The 13,561-nt window shown below is 44.0% G+C and overlaps 1 protein-coding gene across 2 annotated transcripts in view; it reads left to right on the forward strand.

Annotated features, from left to right (window-relative positions):
* OTULINL (OTU deubiquitinase with linear linkage specificity like) overlaps nt 1–13,561 on the forward strand; it is a 100,818-nt gene that overhangs the window by 48,345 nt on the left and 38,912 nt on the right. For both annotated transcript variants that reach the window (XM_029590047.1, XM_029590046.1), the window contains exons 2-4: nt 12,267–12,408; nt 12,528–12,553; nt 12,642–12,733. In XM_029590047.1, coding sequence (XP_029445907.1) covers nt 12,267–12,408; nt 12,528–12,553; nt 12,642–12,733 — 260 coding nt within the window. The remainder of the gene's footprint in view (nt 1–12,266; nt 12,409–12,527; nt 12,554–12,641; nt 12,734–13,561) is intronic.

A 13,561-nucleotide genomic window follows, 5' to 3' on the forward strand; every position in this document is an offset into this window, starting at 1 on the left:
GTAAAAACTGAGCTTTCCAATGGTCAGATTAAGTCCAGGAGAAGATCTTATTCATAATGCAAAAGTAACTGACACCTCAGAACAATTAGTTTAAAAAGAGGTAACAGTCATCTTCTGCATTTCCACCATTTTGGCACTTCATAGCAGATACGCTAGGTATTTCCTTATCCCCGGAGGGCTTACAGTCTAATTACCTGATTCACTAAGGGTTTTTCCACAGACACAAAATGGGAGAAAAGCCTTAATGAATCTGACCCTGAGGCAATGGAGGGTAAAGTGACTTGCCCAAGGTCACCAGGAGCGTCAGCGGTAGCCTGGTGCTCTAAGTACTAGGTTACTCCTCCTAGTGGTTAGAGCAGAAAACCTTCTCATTTGACTCTTCTGAGTCAGAACTATTATCTATTAATTTCAACAAGTCTCTATCTTGTAAAGTCATAGCTGTAGAAGCAAATCTTTTGCATCTCATCTATGTCATTTTTAGGCAGATCATGAAATATAAATAATACGGGATGTAGCCTTTCTTAACCTGGGAATAAAATAATAATATCAAGGTTGCAACAGGAATCAGAAACATTTTACAAACTGATTTGCAAAGAAGGTTACACTGAAGAAACAAAATGTTAACTCTGTCAGATTTTCATAGATACTGAATCCAGGGCTTAATTTGTAGAGAAAAAGAAAGTGGAACTGTGAATGGTGGGAGCAGAGCGAGGGCAGAGTGGTGAGTTATGTATTGAGGGGGCCGGGTGTGAACTCTCTCTCCTAAACACTCACACACACTCTCTCTCTCACACACACACACACATATATGAACACTCACACACACACTCACACACACACACTCTTCCTCCTTTTTTTTTTATCCCAGTGATTCTTCATCCCCAGACCCCACCAGTGCTCTACCCCCGGCCATTCTTCACCCGTCAGTTCTCAGTAGCCATTGGCGAGGTGAAGGACAACTGGAGGTTAAATACAGTTGGGGGCTGTGGATGACGAGGTAAGGAGGAAGAGAAGTGTAGAGAGAGAATCAGCTGGTTTTTGCCTACCCTCCACCTCTCTGCCCCGGTGATCCTGGTTCTCCATCCCAAGCTCTCCACAGCTTTCCCTATGATTTCCCCAGTGGTCCTAGAGGCCCCAAGTCTCACGCCCAGTCCCTGATGGTTCTTAAGCCCCACTCTTCCCTGAGGGTCACTAATTTCCCCCCATACTGGAAAATGATTCTGCCCAGCTCCTTGACCAGTAAGGCCCAGGCCAGCCTGTGAGCCAGAATCTGCTGGCTGTCTTTGTTCAGGGGGGTGGGGTGGGGACAGATTAGCATGTACCACCCGCTTTCCTCAAACAGGCTGGGGGAGGGTCTTAAAGTCAAAAGGGCAGCCTGCTCTTTGCCTCCACAGGGGAGGAAATAAGGGAGCAGCCGATCATTTGCTCTCCTCACTCTCACTCTCCCTCCCCCCCACAGCCTCCTAACCCCTGTCCCTTTCCCTTCCCTCATTCACTTTTCCCCTACCTCCTCCAATCACCTCATTCACAGACTGACCCCCCCCCCAACACACACTCTTATCTCACTTATACCTCATAGCCCTTCCCATCCCACAATGTTGATCCCCTCACTCCATCGCTGCCCCCACACACAACCCTACAGCTCCACCATTCACTTCCCTCTGATCTCCTCACTCCTTCTTCCCCCATCTCCTCATTCGATTTCTTGTTTTTATTTTAACCACCTATTCCCTCTACACTCCTCTTCCTCCTTACCTCATTGACCCTCCATTCACAGTCCCCAACTGCTTTTAACCCCCAGTTGTCCTTCACTCACCAATGCTTTACTGATCTCCGATGGGGCTGAGCACTGGTGGGAGTCTGGGGACGATGAATCACCAGAATTAAAAGAGGAAGAAGAGTCTGTCCCCACATATGTGTGTGAGTATGTTTGTATGTCTTTCTGCTTTTCTCTGATCCCTTCATTCACTCTCTCTCCCTCTACCCTACCACCACCATCCCTTCACTTCCTCTCTTCCCCTTCCTCTAGTGTGGTCACCAGCAGAAGAGGCAGCTGGGCCTGGGATGCCGACACGATGAGTGGTAACCTGGCCTGGAAGATGATGCACCCCAGTAGCAGCAGAAACACTGGGGATGGCAGGCATTTACCTTCCGTTTCTTCAACCTTGCCCACTATCCTTCAGGGTCCTCCTCAATTGTAACAGAAAAGTGCACATAAATCAAGGCCAAGTGACTCCTCCATCTTAGGACAAGCAGCTCCAATACACTCTGCTTCCTCTGGGGCCTGAAGGGCCAGGAATGGCACCATCAGCTCTGCTCCGTTTCTGTAGGGGAGTTAGAAATGATTTACACTGCTACCTCTGCTCCATTTCTGCAAGGCAACCAGAACTGAATTACACGGCTGCCTCTACTGCACTTCCTTGGGACCCTGAAGGAAGGTGGCGGTACGCCGTTCTGGGTTCTTCCACCAGATGTTAAACCCTGGATAACAGACACCAAAGGGGCTTGAAATAGCACAAGTTAGAAACTTGAGAGCTGCAGTGCCAATCAAGGCCGGTTTTGAAGCCTTGACAACTGGCACTGTTGCTTATAAGTTTCAAATTGGTGCTAATTCAAACCATTTTGTGTCTGTCCTCTTCAGTTTCTGCTTCAGTAATGCCCCCTCCCCTCCTGTTTTCCATAGAACAGGAGGGGAGGGGCTGAATTAGGGAGCAGAGTATCCACTCCAGGTTATCTCTCCCTCTTCCTTGCAGGCTGCCTGAGCGTCCCCTGCTGCTCTGCTTCTTTAAGTCTGAAAAGAAGTGCCAGCACTGCATTCTAGGCTGTTCCCTCCTAGAAATTAAGACCCTACTGTTTTCTATGCCTACAAGATATTGGCCAAATTTGTTTTCTGTGACCTCTGGTAAACCTGGAATACAGATTCTTGGTTGCAGCTTTGTAGCAAGTGTTTCATTTTGTTTCTCCAAGGTGGAATTTTCATTAAGAAAAACTAATATCTGATTTATTAACTTTGGGTTGTAACTTTTCTAATCTTTTTTTTTTTTCAATTCTCTCCTTTTCCACATTTTTTCAGCTTTAATGTTTTCATTACATTTGGTTTCAGTTACATCAACTCCCCCCCCCCCCCCCCATATGTTTGATCTCCAGTCCCCCTGATTGCAAAAACATTTTTAAGGCTTTAGTTAGTTAGAGAAAGTCTCTTGTTGTTACAAGTTACTCAGAGACGCCTGTGCCATTTGCTTCTCAGGAGATTGCAGTGGTGGCTGTTTCCCCATAGTTCCCAAACCTTTCAGTGGCTTCCTCGCTCAGACTCATCAGTAAAGCTGCAAACCAGGGTTAGATAGAGTGGTCCAAGATCCCTTCAGAATAAGTCTCCTGGGCAGGAACTTAGTGGACACGTCTTCCTGCACAAGCAGTGCTCCGGCATCAGGTGCTTTGTTGTCTTGCCCTAGGTCTGATGAAGTGCTGGCGTCACCCACGGTGGCTCGGCTTGGATGCTTCTCTTGTCTTCTCTCTTCCCCATGCTGTGCCTGCAGGCAAGAAAAATTTCAACTTCAGCATTGGTGAGCGACAAAAATAAAACGGCCAACAAAATACAGCAGGTCAGTCGTACTAAAAGATTTTCTCCTCGTTGTGTGCCTAGGCGAACATGCTCAGACCCTAAGAGCAGTTGAAAACATCAGCCACAGCCAATAAGAGCAGTACTGTTTCAAAAGAAACCCCGGAGTAAACGCCACATCTGCTCGCAGCAGTGGCAAAGTCACTGGAAAGTCAAGTGGTAAGGTTAGAAAAGGGATAGAGAACAGCAGGAAGAGCCGGGGGCAGAAGCGGTTCAGCTGATGGGGCACCAGCCAAAGTGAAGAAAAAGGAACCAGACTGAAGAACAGCCTAGCTGTGGAGATTCTCCAGGTCCCAGCAGCCAAAGACAAATGCTCTGCACACCCTCATCCCTGCCAGGCTGCTGAAGACCACCGTCACTTGGGGGGGGAGGGGATGGGTGAAGGGAGGGGATAGAGGACTGCACTGTGGTGGAGTTCGGGGGATGGAGTGAAGGAGAAGAGAAAAAGTTTGTATGGGTAGTGGGGTGTGGGTGTACTTACCAGGAGGAAAAGTAGCACACGTGGAGATGGAATTTTTCAAATCCTTGCACCTACTTTTCCCGCAAAAAAATCTATCTACAGGTAAAGCAGGTGCTGGGGACCGTGCCTACTCTGTACCCATGGTAAGTTTCAAAGTGGAACGTTGAAAGTTGGTTTGAAGCCCCCTGGTAAAAAAAACACCTGCAGTCTTTATCCCAGTTCGAATGGTTTGAAGATCGCCCCTTTACAACTCAACACCGTCTGGGGGAACACTCCCCTTACTAAGCAAAAGAAACTGCAAGCTGCTGCATTGCATTACATTGCATTGCAAAAATAAAACTTAGCCAGTTCCAGTTTTAGTCAGGGTTTAATTTAGGCCTAGGCAACGAAGGCATGTACCTAGGGTACAACATTCTGAAGGTACCACAAAACTGCCTCTTTCTGAGTGGCAGTTCCCCTGCATAGGAAGACTCCCAGTGCTGGGCTTCTCCAGTTCCACAGGCCTCTATGGGACAGAGTTATCAGCGCAAAGTGAAGGTGAGTCGACAGCAAGCAAAGAGTCCACGGACCCAGCACTGGCAACTTTCTGATTGCATTTGCAGGTGGCTGCACAACTTATGGAGAGCTGCCTAACTCTGAAAGTGCATCACCTGCCTCAGACAATGCCATAATGTGCTGTGTAGTAACCCTATTAGCTGGCACCAGACTTTGGGAACCAGTAGATGGGCTAAGGGTCTGAGAGCTTTCCTGCCTTCTTGTCCCCGTTCAAAAAAAAAAGGAGGTGAGTCACATGAATTTTGTGGGGGGTCTCCCAACATCCAGAAAAACAATACATTACATGTCCCAACAAACGGAGCATTGATCCATGGCCCTACCTGACTAGGATGCAGAGAAAAGGAGGACCACACCCAAGTCCCAGAGTCCCACTTCAGGGCACATTGTGAAATCATGCTGTGATGGAAAGCAGAGGTGGTAGGATGCACATAGTGCCTCTCCAAGAAGGGCTCCCCGGGTGTCTGTCCAGTCTCTGATTGAAGAGTTGTCCCAGAGAAGAAAAATAAACACAGATAAAAGTAATTGCGGTAGAAGTCGGAGCACCCAGATCACCTCCATGCGGTCTTAAATGACGGTGCCAGGAGTTCTGTCTCAATGTCGGAAGCTGGATGGCATGGGGTGACATAAAATACCAAATCCCATGTGAATGCAGAACGTTTATTCAGTTTCTGGAAGATACTGTGGGACCATTGTCTGAGACCGTCATTTACATAGTGTAGGACTGAAGCTTCTGCTCTGACCTGCAGCCAGGCTACTTCTGGCCAGTAAGAGAAAGCATTGGAGAGTACAAAAAGTTTCATCCCCTCAGTTTCACCCGAATCCCAGGTAGCTACACTGGAGCCATAGTTGTGGATCTTGGGAGGTAGAGTTTGATAAAATGCACACTTGGTACAACAGGCTTTGACTAACTCAATGTCAGCATCCGGACCTGGCCTCCAAGTAAAATGCCTAGCCAGGGACTTCATTTGGGAAACCCCCAATGCTTAAATGAAGACTGATTAAAAGCTGCACACAAATTCCAGGGGAATCACCACCCATGAGCCCCTTCATAAACCCTCTTAGACCCAGGTGAGCTCAAACCAGTGCCCCCGGAACCATGCACTGATGTCCTCAGGCTTCTAGGAAGGCCACCCTTTTGTGAACCCAGGCACCCAGCTGACATAAATGTGGGTCCAATTTTGTGTGTTAGCAATCAACCCTGCAAAAGGTATCTGCTGGAGAAAACAGAATCGAGGAGCAGTCTAGCTCAGGCAGTGCTAACAGCAAGCATGGCAGGGCATCTGCATTTAAATTCTTCTTCCTATATTGCAAGTGATAGGGCTAGACTACCAACAGCAGGGCCCAGCGCTGCGTGTTTTTTTGCATAGTTCCCTTTCTGGGGGACATCGTCATTTCCCTACTTTTTTTTTTCATTCTCAATGCAAGTTTATTAGGTGCACAACACCAAAATTGTCCCTCATCCATCTTCCTCACCTCTCTTTCTTTCTCATGCTTCTATAATCCCTAATCTCTCGCCATTTCCAATCCCTTCCTTTAACCTTCATCTCTCGTTCCCCTTTCCTCTGATTCTACTCAGATCTGGTTCTCCTCCTCGCAAGCTCCTCCACCTCACACACAAAATTTGTGATATTAATTGTGGCCACAGGGGACATGTGTTGGCTTTTGGCAACCACAACCTGTCCTCCACAGTGATAGCATCCCTCCACTTGAAAAGTAAAGGAGATGGTTGGTTCAGTGCTTTCTCAATGGCACAGTTTTCCTTAATTTATTGAATTTGATTACATTTTCAAATCTTATGCCATTTTTTTTTCTCTCAAACTCATATCTGTTAGAATAAAGCCTCAGTGGTCTTTTTTTCTCCATTATCTTTTCTGAGTGATTTTAACACGCCTCGTGCCATAGTAGAGTGTGAGATTCCTGGTTTGAATGTTTTTTGTGCTTACCATGTGATCTCTACTACAGGGGCGGGCAACTCCAGTCCTGGAGTGCCACAGACAGCACTGATTTTCAGGACATCCACAATGAATATGCATGAGATCTGCTTGCTTACAATTGGGCTGATACAGTAAACGTTGCGGGAGAGCAGGTGAACGCCCACTCTCCTGGCGCGCGCACAGGCCACTCTCCTGTGCATGCGATTCTGTATTCAAATGAGGGCCAGCGGCAAAAAGAGGAGCTAGGGACACTAGCGCGTCCCTAGCGCCCCTTTCTGGATAGGAGCGGCAGCTGTCAGCGGGTTTGACAGCCGACGCTCAATTTTGCCGGCGTCGATTCTCAAACCCGCTGACAGTCATGGGTTCGGAAACTGGAAGCCGGCAAAATTGAGCATCCGGTTTTCGAGCCGCGGGCTGCTTTCAATTTTTTTTTTTTAACTTTTTTTTTAACTTTCGGGACCTTCCGACTTAATATCGCCAAACTGCTTTTCTGTGCACTTTCTCGGTGCCCAGAGAAATTAATGCCTACCTTTGGGTAGGCGCTAATTTCTGAAAGTAAAATGTGCAGCTTTCTGAATCGCGCGGGAATTCCTAATGGGGCCATCAACATGCATGTTGCAGGTGCTATTAGGTTCGTGGGGGTTGGACGCACGTTTTCGACGCGCTATTACCCCTTACTGAATAAGGGGTAAAGCTAGCGCGTCGAAAACGCACGTCCAATTGTGGGTTAACAGTGCGCTCTGCCGGAGCGCACTGTACTGTATCGGCCTGAATGGAAGCAGTGAATGCAGATATACCTCATTGTGGATGCCCTGAAAACAAGACATGTTTATGGGTCTCCAGAACTGGAATTGCCTGCCGCTGCTTTACAGAATCATATTTTTTGATATAGTCATTCTCTTCTTCGTCCTAACTCAATGTTTTTCCACCCTTTAGCCAGTCTGTTTTTTAGAATATTCATAATGATTATGCATGAGATAAATTTGTATACATCAGTCTGATTCTTAAACCTATTGCATGCAGATATCTCATGCTCATTCATAATAGATGGCGACATCCTGAAAACCAGACTGGCTAGGGGGTTTCTAGAACAGGATTGAGAGCCACTGTCTAACTCTGTGTGTAGTGTGGAAGTCCTGTGCATGGATAGTAGTGTGATTTTGCCACAGTGTGATGTGGGGCCTTATAGAAGCCCCATTTTTGAATCTCCAGTTTGTTCTGCTTTGGTGGGTGGGTAGGTTGTGGGGGGGGAAGGGTGAGGTGGCAGTTGTTATTGTCAGTCTGAGGCAGTCATCTTGAGGAGGGAGAGAAAAACTGCAAAACAGGGAAAAAACCCAGTCCCATTCAGTGCCTTAAGAACAAAAGAACATATGGCTTGCCATACTGGGTCAGACTAAGGGTCCATCAAGTCCAGTATCCTGTTTCCAGCCACGTCACAAGTAAATGGCAGGATCCCAAGGGGTAGATAGATTCCATGCTGCTTATCCCAAGAATAAGCAATGGATTTCTGCAACTCATCCTTAATAATTGTTAATGGACTTTTCCTCCAGGAATTTGTCCAAACCTGTTTTAAACGCAGCTATACTAATAGCTTTCATCACAGCATCTGTCAACGAATTCCAGAGCTTAATTATGCATTGAGTACAAAACTATTTTCTCTTATTAGTTTTAAATATATTACTCAATAACTTAATTTTGTGTCCCCTGGGCTTTGTACTTTTCAAAAGAGTAAACAACTGTTTAACATTTACTCGTTCCATTCCACTTATTATTATATAGATCTCTATCATATCTCCCCTCAGCTTTCTCTTCTCCAAGCTGAAGAGTCCTAACATCTTTAGCCTTTCTTCATAGGGGAATTGCTCCATCCCCTTTATCATCTTGGTCGCCCTTCTCTGTACCTTTTCTAATTCTGCTATATCTTTCTTGAGATATAGTGACCAGAACTGAACACAATACTCAAGATGAGGTCACACCATGGAGTGATACAGAGGCATTATGATATTCTCTGTTTTATTCTCCATTACTTTCCTAATAATCCAGAGCATTCTATTTGCTTTCTTGGCTGTTGCTGCACACTGAGTGGGAGATTTCAATGTATTTTCAATGACGGCACCTAGATTCTTTTCTTGAGTGGTGACTCCTAAAGTGGAACCTTGCAATTTGTAGCTAAAATTTCCTAAGTGCATCACTTTGCACTTATCAGACATTAAATTTCATTTGCCATTTACATGCCCAGTCTCCCAGTTTTGCAATGTCCTCTTATAATTTCTCACAATCCTCTTGTGATTTGACAACTTTGAATAATTTCATGTCATCGGCAAATTTGATAACATCACTTGTTGTTCCAATTTCCAGGGCATTTATAAATATATTTAAAAGCATCGGTCCCAGAATAGATCCCTGAGGCATTCCACTGTTTGACTTTTTTCATTGGGAAAAATTTCCATTTAGCCCTAATCTGTTTTCTATCTTTTAACCAGTTGGTAGTCCACAAAAGGACATTGTCACCGATTCCATGACTTTCTAATTTTCTAAGAAGTCTCTCATGAGGGACTTTGTCAAATGCTTTCTGGAAATTCAGATACACTGTATCAACTGGCTCACCTTTATCCACATGTTTATTTATGCTTTCAAAAAACGTAGCGAATTTACGAGGCAAGACTTACCTTGGCTAAATCCATGTTGGATTTGTCCCATTAAACTATGCTTATCTATATGTTCAGCAACTTTGTTCTTAACATAAGAACATGCCATACTGGGTCAGACCCAAGGGTCCATCAAGCCCAGCAAGTTCCCAAAAACAAAGTCTATCCCATGTTACTGTTGCTAATAATAGCAGTGGCTATTTTCCAAGTCAACTTAATTAATTGCAGGTAATGGACTTCTCCTCCAAGAACTTATCCAATCCTTTTTTAAACCCAGCTACACTTAACTGCACTAACCACATCCCCTGGCAACAAATTTTAGAGTTTAATTGTGCATTGAGTGAAAAAGAACTTTCTCCGATTAGTTTTAAATGTGCCACATGCTAACTACATGGAGTGTCCCCTAGTCCTTCTATTATCCGAAAGCGTGAATAACCGATTCACATTTACCCATTCTAGACCTCTCATGATTTTAAACACCTCTATCAAATCCCCCCTCAGCCGTCTCTTCTCCAAGCTGAAAAGTCCTAACCTCTTTAGTCTTTCCTCATAGGGGAGCTGTTCCATCCCCTTTATCATTTTGGTCACCCTTCTCTGTACTTTCTCCATCGCAACTATATTGTTTTTGAGATGCGGCAACCAGAATTGTACACAGTATTCAAGGTGCGGTCTCACCATGGAGCGATACAGAGGCATTATGATATTTTCTGTTTTATTAACCATTCCCTTCCTAATAATTCCTAACATTCTGTTTGCTTTTTTGACTGCTGCAGCACACTGAGCTGACGATTTCAAAGTATTAACCACTATGATGCCTAGATCTTTTTCCTGGGTGGTAGCTCCTAATATGGAACCTAACATTGTGTAACTATAGCATGGGTTATTTTTCTCTATATGCATCACCTTGCACTTATCCACATTAAATTTCATCAGCCATTTGGATGCCCAATTTTCCAGTCTCACAAGGTCTTCCTGCAATTCATCACAATCTGCTTGTGATTAAACTACTCTGAATAATTTTGTATTATCTGCAAATTTGACTATCTCACTCGTCGTATTTCGTTCCAGATCATTTATAAATATATTGAAAAGTAATGGTCCCAATACAGATCCCTGAGGCACTCTACTGCCCACTCCCTTCCACTGAGAAAATTGTCCATTTAATCCTACTCTGTTTCCTGTCTTTTTGCCAGTTTGTAATCCATGAAAGGTCATCTCCATCTATCCCATGACTTTTTACTTTTCCTAGAAGCCTCTCATGAGGAACTTTGTCAAACGTCTTCTGAAAATCCAAATACACTACATCTACCGGTTCACCTTTATCTCCATGTTTATTAACTCCTTCAAAAAAGTGAAGCAGATTTGTGAGGCAAAACTTGCCTTGGGTAAAGCCATGCTGACTTTTTCCATTAAATAATGTCTTTCTATATGTTCTGTGATTGTGATGTTTAGAACACTTTCTACTATTTTTCCTGGCGCTGAAGTCAGGTTAACCGGTCTGTAGATTCCCGGATCGCCCCTGGAGCCCTTTTTAAATATTGGGGTTACATTAGTCACCCTCTAGTCTTCAGGTACAATGGATGATTTTAATGATAGGTTACAAATTTTTACTAATGGGTCTGAAATTTAATTTTTGAGTTTCTTCAGAACCCTGGGGTGTATACCATTTGGTCCAGTTAATTTATTACTCTTCAGTTTGTCAATCAGGTCTACCACATCTTCTAGGTTCACCGTGATTTGGTTCAGTCCATCTGAATCATTACCCATGCAAACCTTCTCCAGTATGGGTATGTCCCCAATGTCCTCTTCGGTAAACACCGAAGCAAAAAAATCATTTAATCTTTCCGCGATGGCCTTATCTTCTCTAAGTGCCCCTTTAACCCCTCGATCATCTAATGGTCCAACTGACTCCTCACAGGCTTTCTGCTTCTTTATGATAGTTTTACCATTTTGCCTGGCAGAAATGTCAGACTCACTGGTTTGTAATTTCCTGGATTTTAAAATCCTTGTTCCCTTTTTAAAAATTTGCTTTACATTGGCAACCTTCCAGTCTTCAGATACCATAGATGATGTTATTGATAGTTTTCAAATTTGTAATAACATTTCCGCAGTTTCATTTCTCAGTTCTTTCAGCACTCTGGGATGTATACCTTCTGGTCCATGTGATTTGCTATTCTTTAGTTTGTCAATTTTCCCTAGTACATCTTTCAGGTTCACTCTGATTTGTTTCAGTTCCTCTGAATCATCACCTTTGAATATCATTTCTAATATGGGTAAATCTCTTACATCTTCCTCAGTGAATACTGAAGCAAAGAATTCATTTAATCTTTCCGCGATGGCCTTATCTTCTCTAAGTGCTCCTTTTTTCCCTTGATCATCTAATGGTCCAACTGACTCCCTTGCAGGCTTTTTACCTCAAATGTACCTGAAAAAGTTTTTATTATGAGATTTTGCTTCCATGGCAAGCTTTGTTTCAAATTCTCTCTTTGCCTTTCTTATCGATGCTTTGCATCTGACTTGCCAGTGCTTATGCTGTTTCCTGTTTTTTTTTTCATTTGGATCCCTTTTCTATTTCTTGAAAGATGTTCTTTTAGATATTATAGCCTCTCTCATCTCACCTTTCAATCATGCCAGTAGTCATTTAGCCTTCTTTCCATCTTTTCTAATGCATGGAATACATCTTTTCTGGGTTTCCAAGATGGTATTTTTAAACAACATCCATGCCTGAGAAACATTTTATCTTTGCAGTTGCTCCTTTCAGTTTTTTCCTAACCATTTTCCTCATTTTTTCAGTCACCTTTTTGAAAGTTAAATGCTGTCATATTAGATTTCTTTTTTGTGCTCCCTCTAGTTATTAAGTCAAATTTGATAATGTTGTGATCACTGTTGCCTTCTGGCACATTGCCCACATCTTTGAGAATGGGTACCATGAAACTGATCTTATTAACGAAAAAAGCAATGGCTTAAACTGCTGACACTGGATACCAACATTAGCACAGCATAAGAGGACAAAGTATAATTGATCTCCATTATTGTTTTTTTAATTCCAGATAAGAGCACAGTCCCTCACTGGGCAGCATCCATCTACTTGATCTTTACTTTTCTGTGGGAAAAAGTGAAAGAGCCACTCTGGCTGTTGACATCCTTTCTTCTTTCTGTGGTGTGGTATTGCAGAGAGCAGTTACTGAAATGGTAAGTTTCTTAATTTGCATAACAACGATAGGGTGCCTGTCACCACTACTAGAAACTTTTATTGCATTGTCTGCATTTGCAAATTGTTCATTGACAGCTGTTTATTTTTTATTTTACAGGTGGACTGTCTGTTTTCAAGGAAAAAGTAAAATATATTTATTTGACATTTGCTTTCGACTCTGGAATTAAAAAATTAGTGATGTTATAATAGGTATTTTGTATTTTTGATTTAGAAAATCTCACTGTGTCTGCAGAAGTGGATCTGCTTGCTTACTGTGCCAGAGAGTGGAAGGGGGATACACTGCAGGCAAGAGATATGAGAAAGGTAACTAAAATGCTTGGTAATTTTTTCGTTAGTGCCAACCCAGCAACTCTCCCTACCAGGCAGGCTGCAGAAGTGGCTCCACTCCCACCCAGGCACATTTGCAGAAGCAGCGGCTCCTTTCCCAATGAACTGACACCTCATGGCCTCTGCCGATGTTACAGCCTCTTACCAGACAAATACACACACACACATTCAGTCTAATACAGGGCCTCTCGCAACACATTTTTGGTGACCTCTCTCAATCTCCTTCATGCCCAGCAGTTACATTCTCTCAATCCTCCGTCTCCTCAGCAATCACACACACTCATTTTTCCAGTCCTTTTTCATCCCCAGCAGTCACCAGTCTCTCTCACACACACACACACACACACACACACACACACACACATACACACACATACACACACACACACACATACACTCTGTCTCTCTCTGTCAGCTCCCCCATCTCCAGTAATTTCTTGCTTTTTCAGTCCTCCCTCATCCCCAGCACTCACATGTTCCCTCAATCCCCTCCATCCTATGCAGTCACTGTTTCAATCCCCCCATCAGTCATGCTCCCTCTCAGCTCCCCCATCCTCACCATCCCCAGCACTCTCTCAATACCCCCATCTCCAGAAGTTACTCTTTCAGTCCTCAGCTATCGCTTTCTTAATCACCCTCATCCCCAGCCTTTTTTCCCCAGTGGCTCAAGCCATTATATACCAGCACTTCCTTTACAGAGATGCATTCAGGTCTTCAAAGAGCCACAGGTTGCAGACCTCTGGTCTAAAAGGAGGGGGAGAATGGATGAAGGGAGGAGAAATAGCAGAAGATATCTGGTGAAAG

Source organism: Rhinatrema bivittatum, chromosome 2 (genome assembly GCF_901001135.1).
Source record: "Rhinatrema bivittatum chromosome 2, aRhiBiv1.1, whole genome shotgun sequence".
In the NCBI taxonomy this organism is placed as follows: domain Eukaryota; kingdom Metazoa; phylum Chordata; class Amphibia; order Gymnophiona; family Rhinatrematidae; genus Rhinatrema; species Rhinatrema bivittatum.